General features: G+C 35.1%; 2 protein-coding genes across 2 annotated transcripts; one reads left to right on the top strand and one right to left on the bottom strand.

Annotated features, from left to right (window-relative positions):
* The first annotated feature begins 8,315 nt into the window (after nt 1–8,315).
* On the top strand, nt 8,316–9,815 carry LOC113778598 (transcription factor bHLH96-like). Its single transcript, XM_027324053.1, has 3 exons — nt 8,316–8,734; nt 8,990–9,394; nt 9,614–9,815. Exons 1-3 carry the CDS (start codon nt 8,342–8,344, stop codon nt 9,707–9,709), a joined length of 894 nt encoding a protein of 297 aa, XP_027179854.1. The 5' UTR covers nt 8,316–8,341; the 3' UTR covers nt 9,710–9,815.
* A 3,801-nt stretch (nt 9,816–13,616) lies between these two features.
* LOC113778747 (E3 ubiquitin-protein ligase RING1-like) lies at nt 13,617–15,334 on the bottom strand. The gene has a single exon (XM_027324238.1). The coding sequence runs from the start codon at nt 15,269–15,271 to the stop codon at nt 14,042–14,044; it is 1,230 nt and encodes a 409-aa protein (XP_027180039.1). The 5' UTR covers nt 15,272–15,334; the 3' UTR covers nt 13,617–14,041.
* Nucleotides 15,335–16,782: the final 1,448 nt, after the last annotated feature.

Raw genomic sequence — 16,782 nt, 5'->3', positions numbered from 1 at the left:
AAAAAAAAAAATAATAATAGGATTCTTAGGCCAGGAGGATATTTTATATGGTCTGCTACACCAGTTTACGGAAATGAAGATAGAGATGAGATCAGAATGTTTGGAAAGGCTTTGATGCCACGCCGTGCGCGAGGCGCCCATTCGACTGGTATAGCAGGAGAACAGCCCGTCATTAATTGGGCCGATCTTTTCCCGTCCATCATTTAGCATGACTATAGGACGCATTCCTATCTGCAAGCAATGCTGGTTGGGTGGCCCGTTGGCCCAATAGTAAAACAATGGTTCCCCAAACAAAGTAAAAATGAAAAAAAAAAAGAAAAAGAAAAAGAAATAGTGGCATAAGATATTTAGTTTCGTGAGGCCCTGTGTGCTGGCTGAAAGTTGACAATTGTGCTGTCAAATTCGGTTTTTTACTCGCATGTAAAGACAGTTTTTGACCAAAAAAAGAAAAGAAAAGACAGTTTTAATATAACCAAGTTGGTGAAATGATTGGCTGATTTGCGTGTTATATGTTCAATGTGCACGAACCTGGAGGGAATTATTCAATTATATGTTCTCTTTAGACTTTTAGCACAAATTGACGGCTCTCAGAGGCAGACACAAAAAGATAAAAAGATTTTGATCAGGGTGTGAATGGGAGAAAAGATGGAGACAATAACAAGGACGTCCCATTGCATACATTTATAAAAATTAGATACAATGAAATGAAACTAAAAGTCTGTTCCCCTCGTAAGCATGGGGACTTTACAGTTTTAGCATTGCACAAAAGTTAAAACCATAAATATTCACTCCGTGAATCCTGAATCCAATGAGGGTATGCATTTGCCTAAAAATATGTCACAGGGCATTCTGTATTGATGGTAATTTCAAAGCTCGTGATCTATTGATTTGAGCTTATGATAAAGAACTTAAACTTTCGCTTCAAAACTAATTAACGATGAGTGGAGTAATCCAAGATGTTATTAACGTTGTTGAAAATTCTGAGAATATCAAATGTCTATCTCTGATACCATGACGAAGAATTTCAATTTCATTTTTCAAATTACTTGGCAATGACCGGAGTAACACAAAATTTTTGTTAATATGATTGAAAATTATTAAAATATCAATTAATGTGAGACATTTTAGTGTTTTAATATATAGTTCATCTCACGCATGAACAATAAAATGTTGTTTTAGTTGCTTGTAGCATTTGACTATAGGCGTTTATGCATGGTACTCAGCTAGTAAAAATATTAACTAAATAATTGTGGGATCTTTGATTTGAAGGGAATATTTCATGAACTAGAAAGATACTCTGTATGTAATTGAGTACACGTCATGCATGTCACGAACGCTAGTTAAAGTTTTGAAAACTTGCAGTGAAGATAGCAAGTTGGAGAATCAGACTGTGATTCAAACACTATATATAGAGTGAAAACCATAATGGTGAAGAAGAATGGAGAACCACAATAGTTCCAAGATCCAATTTTTTCCCTGACAGTTATAGATGACTCCTCTTCTATCCTGCTACACTTGCTTCATAATTTCCTTCATCTCCTAAAATTTTGCTTTGGCCGTAATAGCATTGGAAGCCTCGTTTCAAAACCTAATCCGAAAGCAGCGAAACTGGTTTTTGCAAAGCCGCTGCTTTCTTGTGCATGGGACCGTAGTGTTTCTTGGCAGCAGCCAAGTTCTTGGCCAGAATCAATAAACAAAGAACCTGTCCTTCTCAAAGGCATAAAGGCGAATGAACATGTCATCTCCTATGATTCATAGACTAATTTCTTAGTTTCTTAGGATATTTTTTATGTATAGAACATTCTCTCTAAGGAAGAGTAGACTAAGGCTTAACCTAACTTTGTACGTATGATTATACATAATAATATTTTGGTTGTCCTATATATCCCATCCTGATGGCTATACTTTCTGATGTATCTATAAAGCGTGAGACAGAAATAATAAATACTCAATCATTCCCAAATGATGCAAATAATGTTAATTATGCATGGCTGTTAGTGGTTAAGTCATAATCCTAGTTTTGGTATTTCTAATTGTTGCTGCGACTTTCATTGAAACTTCGAAGTTTGATCCTTTCCCTAAAAGCAACATGTCATCAATCTTCCATACGGGCAAGCAAGCAATTATTACTAGTACTATTTTTTGGCTTAAGGATTGGTGAGATCAACAGTCTCTTTTTACATGATTGAATGCTTGTTAAATCACAAACGAATTTGTTGAGCGAATTTGGTATTTTTTTGACAAGGTTTAAAGGACTAATCAAATTTTCGCAAAAATTTAGGAAGTTACTTTATCATGTAAAGTTAAATTCGTGGAAAGATTTTATTACCCATAGTAGCTTGTGAAAGTATGTCAATGGGTGGGTCAGGTCTTACCCAAATTCAATCCAGACACAATATTTTTGGATAATGTTTAGATATAATTTCTCAAATTTAGACTCTACCCAAATTCAAACCCTATAAGAGAGTCATGAGTTTAGGTAAGGTTTGATTTTCTATGATTCATACCTAAATTTAAATACAAATTAGGCTCTACCCAGATTCATGTTGAAGTTTAGGGAAAAGAGATACAAAAATATATTTTTTGAATAAGGGCTAAATATTTATATATGTTACGGTTGTTTTATTTTTTTCAAGCTAATCCTAATTGGCATTATAATTGACACAAACATTTTTCAGAAAAATGAGAACAAGTAAAGGTATTTAAATGAAATACTAGATGTGGATGCAAATGAAACTTTGAAAATAAATAGAAGTAGTTGATAATACTTCTTTCTTTAATTTCATAATATTGGATTCAATTTCTTAAATGTTAATTTTATTATTTGGAAACAAAAAGTCAATGGTATTTATGTTATTTTTGAACTTTATATATTTTTAAAATAGTCTTACTTTAGTTCTTCATTGTATATTTAGAAAACTATCCATAGATACTCATTGGATACTCAAACCCATAAAGGTCCGAGTCTAGATTTACTTTGTTAGACCCATAAGGATTTGGATCCGGGTCTGAGTCTAGATTTCACTAAATTTAATGAATTTAGATCAGGATTCAATCCAAACCCCATCCGTTGACATGCAAGTTGTGACGATAATGTACTCCTCCTATCTCATGTTCCTAGAAGGTGCAAACTGAGCAATCAAAATACTATAACTCTCACAGAAAAAGCAAAAAAGTTAGCATCACAATAATGTTCAGAAAATGATTGACAAAAGAAAAAAAATAATGTTAAGAAAAGGAAAACTAGAAAACAAGACTGTAGATGCCGGAATCTTAGGTCCGCAATCAACGCTTGGGTTTCTGATAGAATAAAACCCGTAATGCTAGATCTAAAATGTGATAGGATATCTATCACAACTACTATTCTTTGGCAATCTTTGACCAAAAATATAAATTAGTATCTAAATTAGCTGCTAATCGAAATAAGGAACAAACATTTAGCATAAAACTAAAGAAAAGCTTATTTGCAGTAACACTGGGGCTGAAACAATATCTCTTCACGGGATTCTAGTATAAGTAATCAATTTCACGAGTTAAGTTTCGTTGTCTACTATTTATTTTGATTTGAAAAATCAGTCTCATCTTTAGAGGTGCATATATTTATTTTCTAGATAAGCCCAGAAGATTATATACATATATTCTAAGGACTTTCATCAAGAAAAGAGGTGGTTGAGGGTGAGACAGAAAATAAGGTAGACCAGAAAGTTTTAGTGTTCCTCCTTTATTGAGCAATAACGGTAAACTAGATTCTCTACATTTAGTTTTGTGATGATTCTTCAAATTCACCATACCAGATATTGATAGAATATTGCTGGCTTGTTCCATATTGCCACAAAAGTATGATATAGCTGAAAAGTTAGAAATTAGGCGATGCTTAAAGTCGTCATATTGCTAATCAAGAATTTGTATCCATTGATCTTTTCAATTTTTCTGGAAAAAAAATTAGGATTTATTTATGGATAACTTTGTTTAGAGACTAAAGTGGACGTCATGGCAGCAACTCTTATAACACTGTTGTCTGTTCAAAAATCTGGCACTAAACACAAAGGAAGGTTCTAATTTACTGGCTTCAATATGATTTCTTACACCTCTATTTTGATGAACCAGCAAGATGAATTTCTCATCAATGTTTTTGGGTTCTTCCCCCACCAACCCTCCCTCCCCTCTGTTGATTCAAATAAGTAAGAGATGGTTTACAAATTACAGCATAGATTTTTTTTTACTAAAAGCTTGAACAAGCCTAGAATTAATATGTCGGGGAGCTATCAGTTTTTCACTCCTAAGGAAGAATGAATCAGATCTTCACTCTCTCATAAAGTTGAGAATACCAAGAAAAGTTATGAAAAAAAAAAAAGGCACAAAAAACCAACGAAGAATCAATCTCCTCGTAATCTCATGCATGCATTCGAGGGTCAAATGAGGCAGACGTATATATGCATATATTGCATGGTCAAGCTAAAGCTGATTTCTGCGTTTCTTAAATCCATTTTGCAACGTTTATTATTCCAAAGGGAGTTTCTAATTGTCATGTCATTTTGCCACAGTACGTGCACTTGGAGTTTTGTTTGAGAGAATAATTATAATACTTATTAATAATGCTGATTACGTACTAGACAAAAGGTTTTGATGGGGATGAACACTAGCAATCACCAACTTGTGCAAAGAATGGACATAATAATCGAATTGTATATCCTTAATTCATAAATACTCAGTCGGTATCAAATCTTTTAAACAATGTTTTTTCTGATACATTCAAAATGTTGCCAGTTAGATGAGATATCATCTTTAATTGTTTAAACCCCTTCTGATGGAGACCGCCAAAGCTTGGAATTAATAACCTAACATCAAAGGTTCGAGTGTTCTTGCTTGCTCAAGGAGAGAAAATGATGGCTTGCCATCTTTGTCTCACATTCTTCGATTTTTGTTAATTTTTTCCGGATAATTTTGACTGTGCTATCCCTTTTTGCTTAGTCGTTGAAACGGGTAACAAGACAAATTAGTATCTTATTCGCTTCTCAATTTTGTATTTGCTTGCACTTCCGGTTTAGTGTATACAATTGGCTAGATCAAGAAATATGTACGTGCTAATTTATAAGCACATGCTATCAACAAAAAAAAGAACCTTCAGAGTTTGATTTGCAATATATCTATTACATATTATGCATTTTAACCAAAAAAAAAAAAAAAAAATTGAACACGTTATCTACTTTAGCACTGGAACTGAGTTGGATGACCATTTTATATGTCCCATGCCAAACTGACCAGTTTATACCTCCCATGACAAACAGGATTAAGTTTACTAGCTAGTTGTTGAATCTTATATCAAACTAAAACTGCACCTAAAGATATAAAAACTGAGTCCTCCAATGGGCATAACTATTAGTTTGACTAAGATTTGCACATCCTACCATATCGTCAACCAGACCATGCATATCTTTGAACAATATTCCGTTTCAACACACTGAAAATTCACAAATTAAGTGGCCCTTGCTCATATTCGGAAATTATTAGGCTAAAAAGTGGATCTTGGTAATTATGCATACCAACTTTTTCTGTCTTCTGAACAAGCTAAGAGTCCTTCTTTCTAAGCCACAATTTCATAGTTTGACAAGAGCAGAAAAGTTTTAAGTGATCCTTGCTCATTTTCAATAACAACTTAGGATAGGAAAAAAAAAAAAAAGAAGAAGAAACATCGATGCATTTCATTAGCAAATCTTGCACTAGTAAGTTATAGGATTCAATCTTGACAAATTGCTGGAAACCAAAGGTTCCAGTTTGGCCAAGTATACAGTTGCGAATCTTTTCTCCAAATGGATCCCATTTAGTGGTATACCGTAAATCAAGCTTTGCTATACCGATTTTCTATTATGGTCCCAACTACAATTTTTTTACTATTTAAAATAGGACGTGTTAATTAATATATAGAGAGGTCGAGACAAAAGCAATGAATATATCTATTTCCACCATGCATGAATTACGGGCCTTGCAAGAGGGAGTCATGCTACATGTACAGGAGAACGTTCGACCATTTTCAATTTGCTTAGCAATGATCAGAATATTTGAAATTGAGGCTAATGCCAAAAGGTGGTACAGTAAATGTAAGTTCGAGACCATCTATTAATGGCGAGTCAATCTAGCTAGTATTAATGCCATAAAGAACAGTCACTTTTTTCTTTTTGTCATTAATATTGCAGTCTAACCTATTTTATCTGTTGAACTGTAAAAGTGGATGTCCAAATATATATAGATAAAAGAGTATGGCTATGATTGTGATGTTCCTTTTCTTTTGGGGAGACTTGGCTCGGCACCATAATTAATAAATGTTCAATGCTTAAGGGGAAACAAGAAAAGTTGCAAGACTAATCATTCAGACAGAAGATAGGGTCTGAATATCATTGCTCGAAGCACAAAATTCCAACCAAAAGCTACAATTGAATTTTAGGAGCCGAAACAACTAGAGCATATATTGCAGTCTGATGAGTCAGAAAGCAGTTTTCACCCACACCCAAAATTATGCACCCGTTCTTTATTACATGTGCATGAGTGAGGAAGAAGAAATGTTTGTTTCAAATTTGTTTAGCACGAAAAGGTTGATTACTGGAAGACCACAAGCTAAAAGGTACATGTTGGTTCGAATACAAAAGCAGAAAATCTTTGGAATTGGCGCCCTATCTAAATTCATGGTCTTTGTCATTGATGATTGCAGATTGGCTTTGGTTTTGAGGGGTCAGGACTCACATGGATTCTTTTTTCTTCAATGCGAACGACAACCCTACTGACTTATCTCTGTTAAACGTCCCATGTCTGTCCTCAAAATTACTGTATTTATATTCTCTCTCTCTCTCTCTCAAGTCTTCTTTCCGGCATGCACAAACATAGATGGTGACCGAGTGAAGACAAGCCAGGACCTTACAAAAATGCGATATCAAATCTTGATGGTGCTTGACCAAGAAAGAAAGTTGCTAATGCATCAATTTGGTTTTTAGTACTACTAACTTCTTTGCTTGAGGAACGAAAAGGGTCGAAACTATGGTAGGTGATGAAAGAAAGGATTGACTACCATGAGTTGATTGAGGTGTCTTATTTGATCTTTTAGGCTCCACAGATTGTTGGAGACTTGCAAGAATTTTGATTGCAATCTAGCATTGCTTCTTGTTTGGATGACCTTTTCCATTTGGGATTTTTATGCCATTTGAAGTTGTCATGACACTAATAATTGTCGTGATGAAAACTGTGAGATAGTTCATTATGGAATTATCAAGTAATTATTCCTTGACGTCCTATATATTGGACCCATGTACTAGCATTTTTAACAGTAATTTTCTAATGCAGCAGATGTACAGTAGATAAATGTTTACACTATTTTAGAGTAGCTAATGTTTATTGACACCTTTTTCTTTACTTTTTTTTTTTTTTTTACAAAAAACTACTAAGTAGTCGGACTGCCAGTAACAGTATTCGATGTCAATATCCTCACGTTTTCAGAGTTTCTTGGCGAATGATTTCTTGAGATACTTCACATAGTCAACTCGGCAAGTCCTCTAGAATATTGACCATTTATATTCAATTAATGTAATTCTTGCAAGATTAATATATTTTTCACTGACCGAAATCGTATAAATTTAGACCAATTAAAAGTAATCAGACAGGACTCAACTGAATCACCCCATGTCCATATATTTGGATACTATCTAATCACAGTCCTTGGTTATGCAATTGCTCAGTTTTCTCCCTTGTCAAATAGCAAGATAAAGGGAATGAATGGATTGAGTGATACGAAACTACAAGAAAAGAGAGTGTAAATGAGAGAGTGTGGATTCGAACCTTCACACCTAAAGATTAAAAAAAATGAAGTAGCAGCAGCATAAATAAAAATGGCAATTACGTACACTATTTGGGAAGAAAGTTAGCCTCGAATTTCTTTTGGTAAAAGCGTGGGTGTGTGTGTCTAGCCCACACGCTTAATGTTTCCAAATATAACAAGCATAAAAATTGTTATAATATACTTCTTTTACCTTATTAGTAAGTTTAGCAAGAACATCATTCAAAGGTCTTAGATGATTCATCTCAACTTGTCAATTGAAAAAGAGAAATGTCTTCTCTCTTGCCCCCTCTCTCCCCCTTGAGGACACATACATGTCAAGACACGGCCTCACGTGTGTAACTGCTGTAATTCTTTCTTAAACATAAACAATTGATTGGTTCAACTTGCATTTATCAATTCTTCGTCCTTCAATTCTAGGACTTGATGAGGCCTATATAAGGAGGACAAAGACAGTTTTCCCTTTCACATGCATTAGCTGGCCAAGAAAAAAGAAAGAAGAGAACAATAGTTAAGAGAATGGCCTTAGAAACCATAGTTTTTCAACAAGATCCTTTTAGTTATGGTTGTAACCAAGAATTTTGTGACCTATGGGGCCTTGGAATCCATGAAAATCAAGGAAAAATCAACTCTGAAATTTTTGAGCAAGGCTTGATAAGTGGGGCTTGGGAGAGCAGCATCAATTCTTCATCGGATACAAGCACTGTTGAGGGATCGATAGCCGGAAGTAATCTAGCTCCGGTTGTTATGCCTGGCAGGAAGAGAAGAAGGCGGACCAAAAGCTTCAAGAATAAGGAAGAAATGGAGAACCAGCGGATGACTCACATTGCGGTGGAAAGAAATCGCCGGCGACAAATGAATGATTATCTCGCCGTCGTCCGATCGATGATGCCACCTTCCTACGCTCAAAGGGTATATTTTACACACACAACACACACTAATATTTTTTGCATAATTTAGGTGGGTTGGCCATGTATAGGTTCAGGTGCACGTAAAATAATAACGATTAACACAATTCCCAAAGTTAAGAATCACAAATCTTGAATGATGATGAATGCAGAAACTGACAATATCGGCACTGTTTTTGCGTAATTGAAATGATTAATAATAGTACGACAGTTGCTTAATTAATTAACCTTTGCTCTTTTAACTTATTAATGTAAGCAGGGGGACCAAGCATCAATCGTAGGGGGAGCCATTAATTTTGTGAAGGAGCTTGAACAACTCCTCCAATTCCTTCAATCACACAAACAAGTGAGGCAGCAATCGTCCACCATCCACTCCAAACTCTTCGACAATTTCTTCACTTTTCCTCAGTACTCAACTTGTCCAAGTCGGCAAAACATGGATAATTCCATGGCCGCTGACGATGCCATGGCTGAGAAGCACTCTACAATAGCTGATGTTGAAGTGACCATGGCAGAAAACCATGCCAATATTAAGCTACTGACGAGAAGAAGACCAAAACAGCTATTGACACTAATCACAGGGTTTCACTCTTTGAGCCTTGCCATCCTTCACTTGAACATTACTACGAGAGACCATTTGGTACTTTATTCTTTTAGTGTCAAGGTAAGTTCAACTTACGCTATCTTATTTAGCATGTTATTGCTTTCCATTCTTTAATATTATTAGTGTGAATTAGTCTAGTGGCTAATATCGAGTTACGAAGAATTAGAGGTTCTGGATTCAAGTTCACTTTCTCCCTTCTCACTTCTTAAATTTCATCCTCCCTGCTCGAAAAAAAAATCATTTGTGTGAAAATTAACCAACATTTTTGGTACAAAATAGGTTGAAGATGATTGTCAGCTAACTTCAGTGAATGAAATAGCCACTGCTGTGCATGATTTGGTGGGCATGATACATGAGGAGGCGGCGTCCAGCTGAGAAGAAAGCTTAAATATGGTGCCATGCCATGCCATCCATCACCCCAGCCTTTCATCTTCCATTATTCTTGAAAACTAGCTGTTATCTTCATTATTGTCACAACCATTCTGTACTTTGCAATATTTTTATATATATAAAATTTGAAGTAAATAGATTTGCAATTGTTAATTTTTAATTCTATGTTTTTCAGAGGAATATTCTGTTCCCGTACCGTGCAATGGCTAATTCCTAATTTGTTTTGCCAACTAGAACACTAATAATTGTGAAAAGTTGAAAACTTCTCAAAATTCTGTGCCATCAAAAGCCAACTGAATGTTACATCAATTGAAAACATGGGCCTCTCAAGGTGGGCCTACTTGATTGAGACATGACCCAAAGTTTACGCCTCCCAAATAATTTTCTAGAGTCTAATATTCTAGCGTTTCATTTTCATTAACGATATTCTTACGTTCTTGTGTAAAAGATTACAAAAGAGGTAAATATATTGTACCAATTTGATAAATGTGACATAAAAAATTAATTAAAAAATATGATTATGAAAAAAGTAAAATTTTTCTTTAGAAAACTCCAATACAAACAAAGCTTCGAAAGGTTCAGAATTTACCCAAATCGCGTGATTTGATGAATGTGAGATTTAAAAATGTGATTATGAAAAATGTAAAATTTTTCTTTGAAAAACTTCGATTCAAACAAGGCTTCAAAAGGTTCAAAATTCACCTAAATCACGCGATTTGATGAATGTGTGATTAAAAAAAAAAAGATTCAAAAACGTGATTATGAAAAACTTTTAAAAAAAAATTTGGAAAAACTCCAATCCAAACAAGGCTTCAAAAGGTCCAAAATTAACCAAGTACCTTATACCAGCAATGCAGTATGTATTTGTTAATTTTGTGGGGAGTTTTTCATTAAGGTATATCTGTCAATTTTGTGGGGGAATCTTTCAATATGATCACGAATGGGAAAGATCTTGTGTACCAAAACATCACAAGCATATGGACCCACGACCTTTTTTTTTTCGGTTTTGGATTGTATGAGGAAACTGAGTCGTTGCCTTCCCCAAATTTGGTACTTCTCGGGATGGTGGCTGTGGGTCTCTAAAAGGTTGAAAGCTTTGCAAATAATTCGTCGTTTGCTGCAAAATGAAAATACTAACATGATTGCAGAACTGCCAACCAGTTACGGTTAGAAAAGGGTTTTATTTCCAAAGCAATATTTGCATCACGTCAGATAATTATGAACTAAATTGGCAGCTGATAAGGCAAAGTCATGACTCATGAGTTCCAAGTTGACCGGTCGAGAGGAAAGTCACTCTATTTTTTTTTCTTTTTTCTCCTTTTTAACTAAAGAAGAAGAGCTATTATGATTTCTTTAAGAATAAATTTTATATATACTGACGATAATGTATGTATTATTACGATTGAATATACGATATATACGTAAAATTTGTGTTTCAAATTCAAATTCGAATTATATATATCATGCATTTAATAGTAAAAGTGTATATACTGTTAATATACAAAAAATTAATCATTTCTTTAATGAGTACTATAATGTTATTATCACGAAAATGCTGAAAAAGCCCCTAGAGTTTCAAGATATTAATTTAATGGTCAGACTTTAGAGCTGCTGTGGAGGTGGAGCCAAGCTCTCTCCCTGCTAGGTTGATCTTCACTATTTTTGTCAATTGTCAAGAATTCAGCACAATCATCAAATTTCTATAGCTATCAAATAAGTTGATCACAAATTCCATCTGAACTTTTTTTTTTTGTGTTTTATCTTATTAATTTAGTCCCTTGTGTTTCACTTTTATCATATTTGATCTATCATATGGATTTATCCCCCTAAAATTATTTTGTTTAAGTTTACTCAAAAGTAACATAACATGACAAGCAGAAAAGTCCAGAGGCCTTGGTATAACCTGCAAAGCGAAGTCAACATTGAGAAATTCTGTTCCCACTAGATGTTCAAAACGCTATCCCCACATCCCGGAAGAAAGCTACCTATCTATGAAGTAGGATCTTGAAGGTACACTAAAACCTGCAAACCCTTCTTCCCCTGGACGTAAAAAGCATAGAATCTTGGTCCCCTTAAAAAGCTTTTACATTCTGAGCTCATGTGCCCGTAGACTTCCTATATCAGTAATTAAAAAAAAAAAAAAAAAAAGGTTGATGACAGACGAATTGTAATCTTGCTCCTGGATCTTTCCTTGCAGGCCTAATCAATCAGGGAAGACACACATGTTATCAGTCTGATAGTCTTACCACAGTTTACCACCCCATTGGCTTGAGAAAAGTTACCCTTTACAAGTTCAAGATAAATCAGGATGAATCTGGAGGCTAACTCAGTTGGATTTCTTTCTTCATGTAAAAAACTTCTCAAGCTCGTACGTTTTCTTTCCTTTTTTTTTTCTCTTTGGATATCTTGCTAAATTGTGGGCGGGGGAGGTGTTAGAGAATGAAACAAAGACATTTTCATTAACTTAATTAGATATGACGAACTGGCCTGGCCTACGTCAAATTATCAATATGGGCCTCAGTGGGAAGGATATATTCCACTACTGGATTATGCAATGGTGACTTAAGACCTATGACTAACATGATTGCCTTGCAAGAAGGGGGAAAAAAGGCATAGCTAAGAACAAAATGGTCTCTATTAGAGTTGTCAAATTTGGATCTCTAACAGCAGAAAGCCCGCGTAATTATTATAGGCAAATTGTAGAGGTAATAAGAGCTCCTTGCAACTTTAGCGCTTTCTCAAGCTGCCACCACTAAACCTGTTTTACCTTTTCTTGGGTCTTGACAGAAGCATCAGTGTTCAATTTATTAATGATTCTTTAGTTTCAGGCCACTCCTAGTTCTGAATACCCAAAATCCCTTAAAAATTCTCTGCAATTTTAGTCAGGATAGAGTTGGATCGGCATGCATCTTAACATTCTAGCCATTCAGCTTGAGCCTACTTTCTTTACAGCATGACAAATTCTTGCTTCCTGGAAATGAGGCAGTATCAGAAAGCTCTTAGTTACAAGTTTTGTCAATCAAGGGACTGTTGGCTCTCAATTATAAGTTTCGTTGATTAATGGACCTTTTGGTATGAATTAATTGCTTGTGGCTCTTATCAGTCCTGGTTTCTTCTGCATCAGCAGTTTGGCAGAAGGAACAAATCTTTTAGTTAGTTGTCATGGAGAAAAAAAATCTTTTTTATCAGAAATACATGAAGACACTGCTAAGAAAAGAAAGGGAAACAAGTTGTTCTATTTAGTTAATTGGCTTGAAGTTGGATGTCCGAGGCCAATGAATGTGTTTACTAAGTTCAAGAGATTGTAGTAGTAGTAGTAACTAGGTGAAGCAGCATGTGTAATACAGCAAATTGCACTATCTATAAGGTCAAGGTCGACTGCTGGAATCATAATAAATTCTTTCATTAACTTCATCTTCTAGCATTTTTTAGATTTCCGGACAGTTGACACCTCCCCCGGGAAGAAACCAAGATGATTATAAACTTGAAACCAAGTCTGATGCAATGGACATGGACTAGAAATCTTTGACGAGAGCCAACTTGTAGAAAACTCAATCTAGATGCTTAATAGAATGTTGAAAGTAGTGGATATGAATCATTATGGATCTAATGATCCTAATATGTTTTGCTAAAATAGATTGAATCTTCACGTAGGGGATCAGCGTGTTTGTTGTCAGATAAAGATCATTTCTTGATCAGATTAATTGTTACATTTGGAAAATTTTTGGGCTTAGTATTTACTTAGCTGATACAATATACCAATTCAAACGATTTCCCCACTTCTATGTGCTGAAGTGACGATCTTGCAGCAAGAAATTACGTATCTTGTTTATTATCTTAGACCGGGATTTCCACATTTAAGAAGATGCATATGAAGATGCTACAGACAAAATTGAGGAACAAGAAAAAGAGGGAACTAAGCATGAATTACAAGGAGATAACCTGCAACTAGAAGCTGGACAGATGACCTACAATTTATCACGCTAATAGCAATCCATTGCTCTATGCAAAAGCTGATATTCCTGAATTTCTTCCTGATTCAGAGTAATAAAATACATCATCATTGCTCATCAGAAAAGTAAAAATGAATAGCAATCTATTGCTTTTTGAGATAACTATCATCTTAATGAGTCCATTTGCCATCCCTTGAGAATGATCCATCCAAAGATCGATGAAATTTGGAATCAGCCCACTTACAACTTCAGTTCTGCAAAGTAATAGTTTTAGTGGTAATTCCTCAACTGTTTAGGACCATCATACACCAATTTTTAGCCTCAGCTAGAATTCAGAGGACCTGAACTGAGTGTGGGGGAAGGTTCAAAATGAACGGACTAACTCCTGGCTTCTGCCATGTCTGGGTATCGAGACCTTGCCACTGGATGAGAAGGACCTCTTCATACGCATAGGCACACTCTGCAGCGAACGCCCAAATGAAAAACTCTTTCTTGATCTATGTCTGCTTGAATTCTTATCCCCTTGCTTTGCTGCAACTATTTCTAAATTCTGTTTCTTCACTTCCAGATCCTGAATACTAGAAGACCCTTCGTCTATTACTGGATGAATCTTAGCCACTGCAGCATAAATCACTGAAGCAGAAGGCAAGTCCATTGAAAGTGACCTCCTTACTGGTTGCATTTCTTCCCCAATCCTTACGCGATGATCAGCCAAATCACTCAATACTCGAACCCTGTTCTTCCCTGCAGCAAAATTATTACAATTCTTCCTCAGCAGTTCCAAAACCTTGCCTTCTTCATGCGATATTGGACCGATATTTTCAACTCCGATTCTCAACTCACTAGTCATGGCTTCTGCAACTGCATCACTTTCTTGTTGATTATCCAATCTATCATCTTCCCTGGGACCTGATGTATCCAATCTGTTATCCAAAACTGGCTGTGATGTATTCATCTGAGGTACATCTGTACTAGTATTGACATCAGTATCGCAAACCACTGGGGCACGACACAGTGGACAATTTTTGTGGGATCTCAACCATGTATCAACACAAGTAATATGAAAAGCATGACTACATTTTGGCAAAAGCCTAAGAGATTCATCATCTTCAAACTCACTCAAGCAAACAGAACAATCAGTTCCTTCAATCAGGCCGTCACCTTTCTTATACTTGAAAACAGCTATGGAGTCAATCACCGATTGCTCTAAACCAACTGTGCGAATATACCATACGGGATGATGCACCCTGGGGCCGTGATTTTCATCAAGAAATTCGTCACGAGCACCATCAGCTGATGATGAAATCCTTATAGAATTCCTCAAATTCGTCTGGTATCTTCTACGGAAAGCAAGATAGCAAATAAAAACAAATACAGCTCCGAGAATACAAAGCATGAGAACCAAGAATGTAGGCATACTATTCTTCTGGCTTGGTGGAGGAGGTGGAGATAATTCATCACCTTCTGAACCATCATTCCAGTGAGGAGGAGATGGACAACCTATAAAACATGAAGATGTAACAGCCTCTTTCACAAGAAGAACTCTAGTGTTCTTATCTGAAACTAACAGTTTCCTATGATCAAAAAACATCATGAATAATTATCAAAGATCAGAGGAAGATTCAACAAGGGATTCAACAAAGTACCTTAGATATGAAACAAAATGAATGATTTATGACTATGGTGATAAAGTTCTTGATCAAAAAATTATATGGTTCTACAACTCCTCTTTGGCCAGGCCATAATTTCGATTGCGACAAATAAAACTGAGGACCCAATATGCTAAGACTTTGGTAGGATATGTGGGGGCATTTCACTTTCAGTTGAAGGCAGGGGGAGTTTACTTGTCAATGCTGTTTGTCTCATTCTTTTACCTGTTTATAGAAGTCAATGGACTTGAATACTTTTTTCACGCGTTAACGTAATTTTGTGGGACTTTTGACGTTAAAAGATCCCCACTGATTTCTGAGAATCGAGGGATTACGTTGTGATCATCATTAATATCCAGAAACTCAGAAATTACATGCAATCTTTTAAGACCTTCGTCGATTTGAAAATTTATGACTGCATTTGAATAGTAGATTATTTGAGATAATTTTTTTTAAAAAAAAAATTATAGCACTATTTTGATATAATATATATGAGATCAATAGATAGTTAAAAAATGTAATGATAATATAAACAAATAAATTTTAATAAATAACTCATTATCCTATGTTTGGACACAGGAGATTATTTGAAAATGTTATTTAGAATAATACTGTGATACATTTTTTAAGATGAGATGAAATTGTTATTGAAAATATAAAAAGGTGGTCGGAGATATTATTGTTTGTGATGCAAGCATTTTTTTTTTAGGCAAATAAAACTTATTATCCAAACAAAGCCAATATTGTGTACCACATTGAATAAACAAAAGTTAAGCCATTATGTGTTTGGTTGTTAATAGTTAACTGGCTTTTAATATGATGGGAAGTTTAAGGGATACTGTCATATTGGCACTCACGTTCAACATTTTGCTTGTGTTAATATCCACTTCAATGTGCAGCCACCAGTAAAAAGGTGAATCTCATGTTTTCTCTACTATAATCCTTTGCAAGGGGAAAAAAAAACTGGCATTTGTTAGCAACATTAAATGCTCTTAATGGGAAGACTCTCTTTGATTGTCAAGGAAAGATTTTATATCAAACATACAATTCTTCCCAGGTTTAAGGACACTACGCTTCCTGAGTTGTAAAGTTTGATTTTTAAGCAAAATAGATTATTTCACCGGAAAAAATAAAATTCTAGGGGGCCAAAATTCTCAAAATTGCCGAAATTCACAATTTAAGATACAATTCTATTATATTAAGTAGTTCATTTACTACCGAGGAGGCCCTGCTCCAGTGACTAAAGTCGAGATCCCAGATAATATTTAAGGTTTTAGATTCTAATTCTCCTACCTTCTCATCGTTTTTAAATTCCATCCCTCCCCTGCTTAAAAAAATAAAAAAGTGATCTCTTTATTCCAAATAAAACGGAGCAAATGAATGAGTTGGATTCTGTCTTCTTTTTTTTTTTTTATTTCCAATGTAAGATTATCTTAGATAGATAAATCAAAAAACA

Source organism: Coffea eugenioides, chromosome 7 (genome assembly GCF_003713205.1).
Source record: "Coffea eugenioides isolate CCC68of chromosome 7, Ceug_1.0, whole genome shotgun sequence".
NCBI lineage: Eukaryota > Viridiplantae > Streptophyta > Magnoliopsida > Gentianales > Rubiaceae > Coffea > Coffea eugenioides.
This window is presented reverse-complemented; position numbering and strand designations above follow the sequence as displayed.

Coding starts and splice junctions, on each gene's coding strand:
- LOC113778747 (XM_027324238.1), bottom strand. CDS start 15,271: ATGATGTTTTTTGATCATAGGAAACTGTTAGTTTCAGATAAGAACACT.
- LOC113778598 (XM_027324053.1), top strand. CDS start 8,342: ATGGCCTTAGAAACCATAGTTTTTCAACAAGATCCTTTTAGTTATGGT. Junction 8,735..8,989: donor CACCTTCCTACGCTCAAAGG/GTATATTTTACA, acceptor TAATGTAAGCAG/GGGGACCAAGCATCAATCGT. Junction 9,395..9,613: donor TTTATTCTTTTAGTGTCAAG/GTAAGTTCAACT, acceptor GGTACAAAATAG/GTTGAAGATGATTGTCAGCT.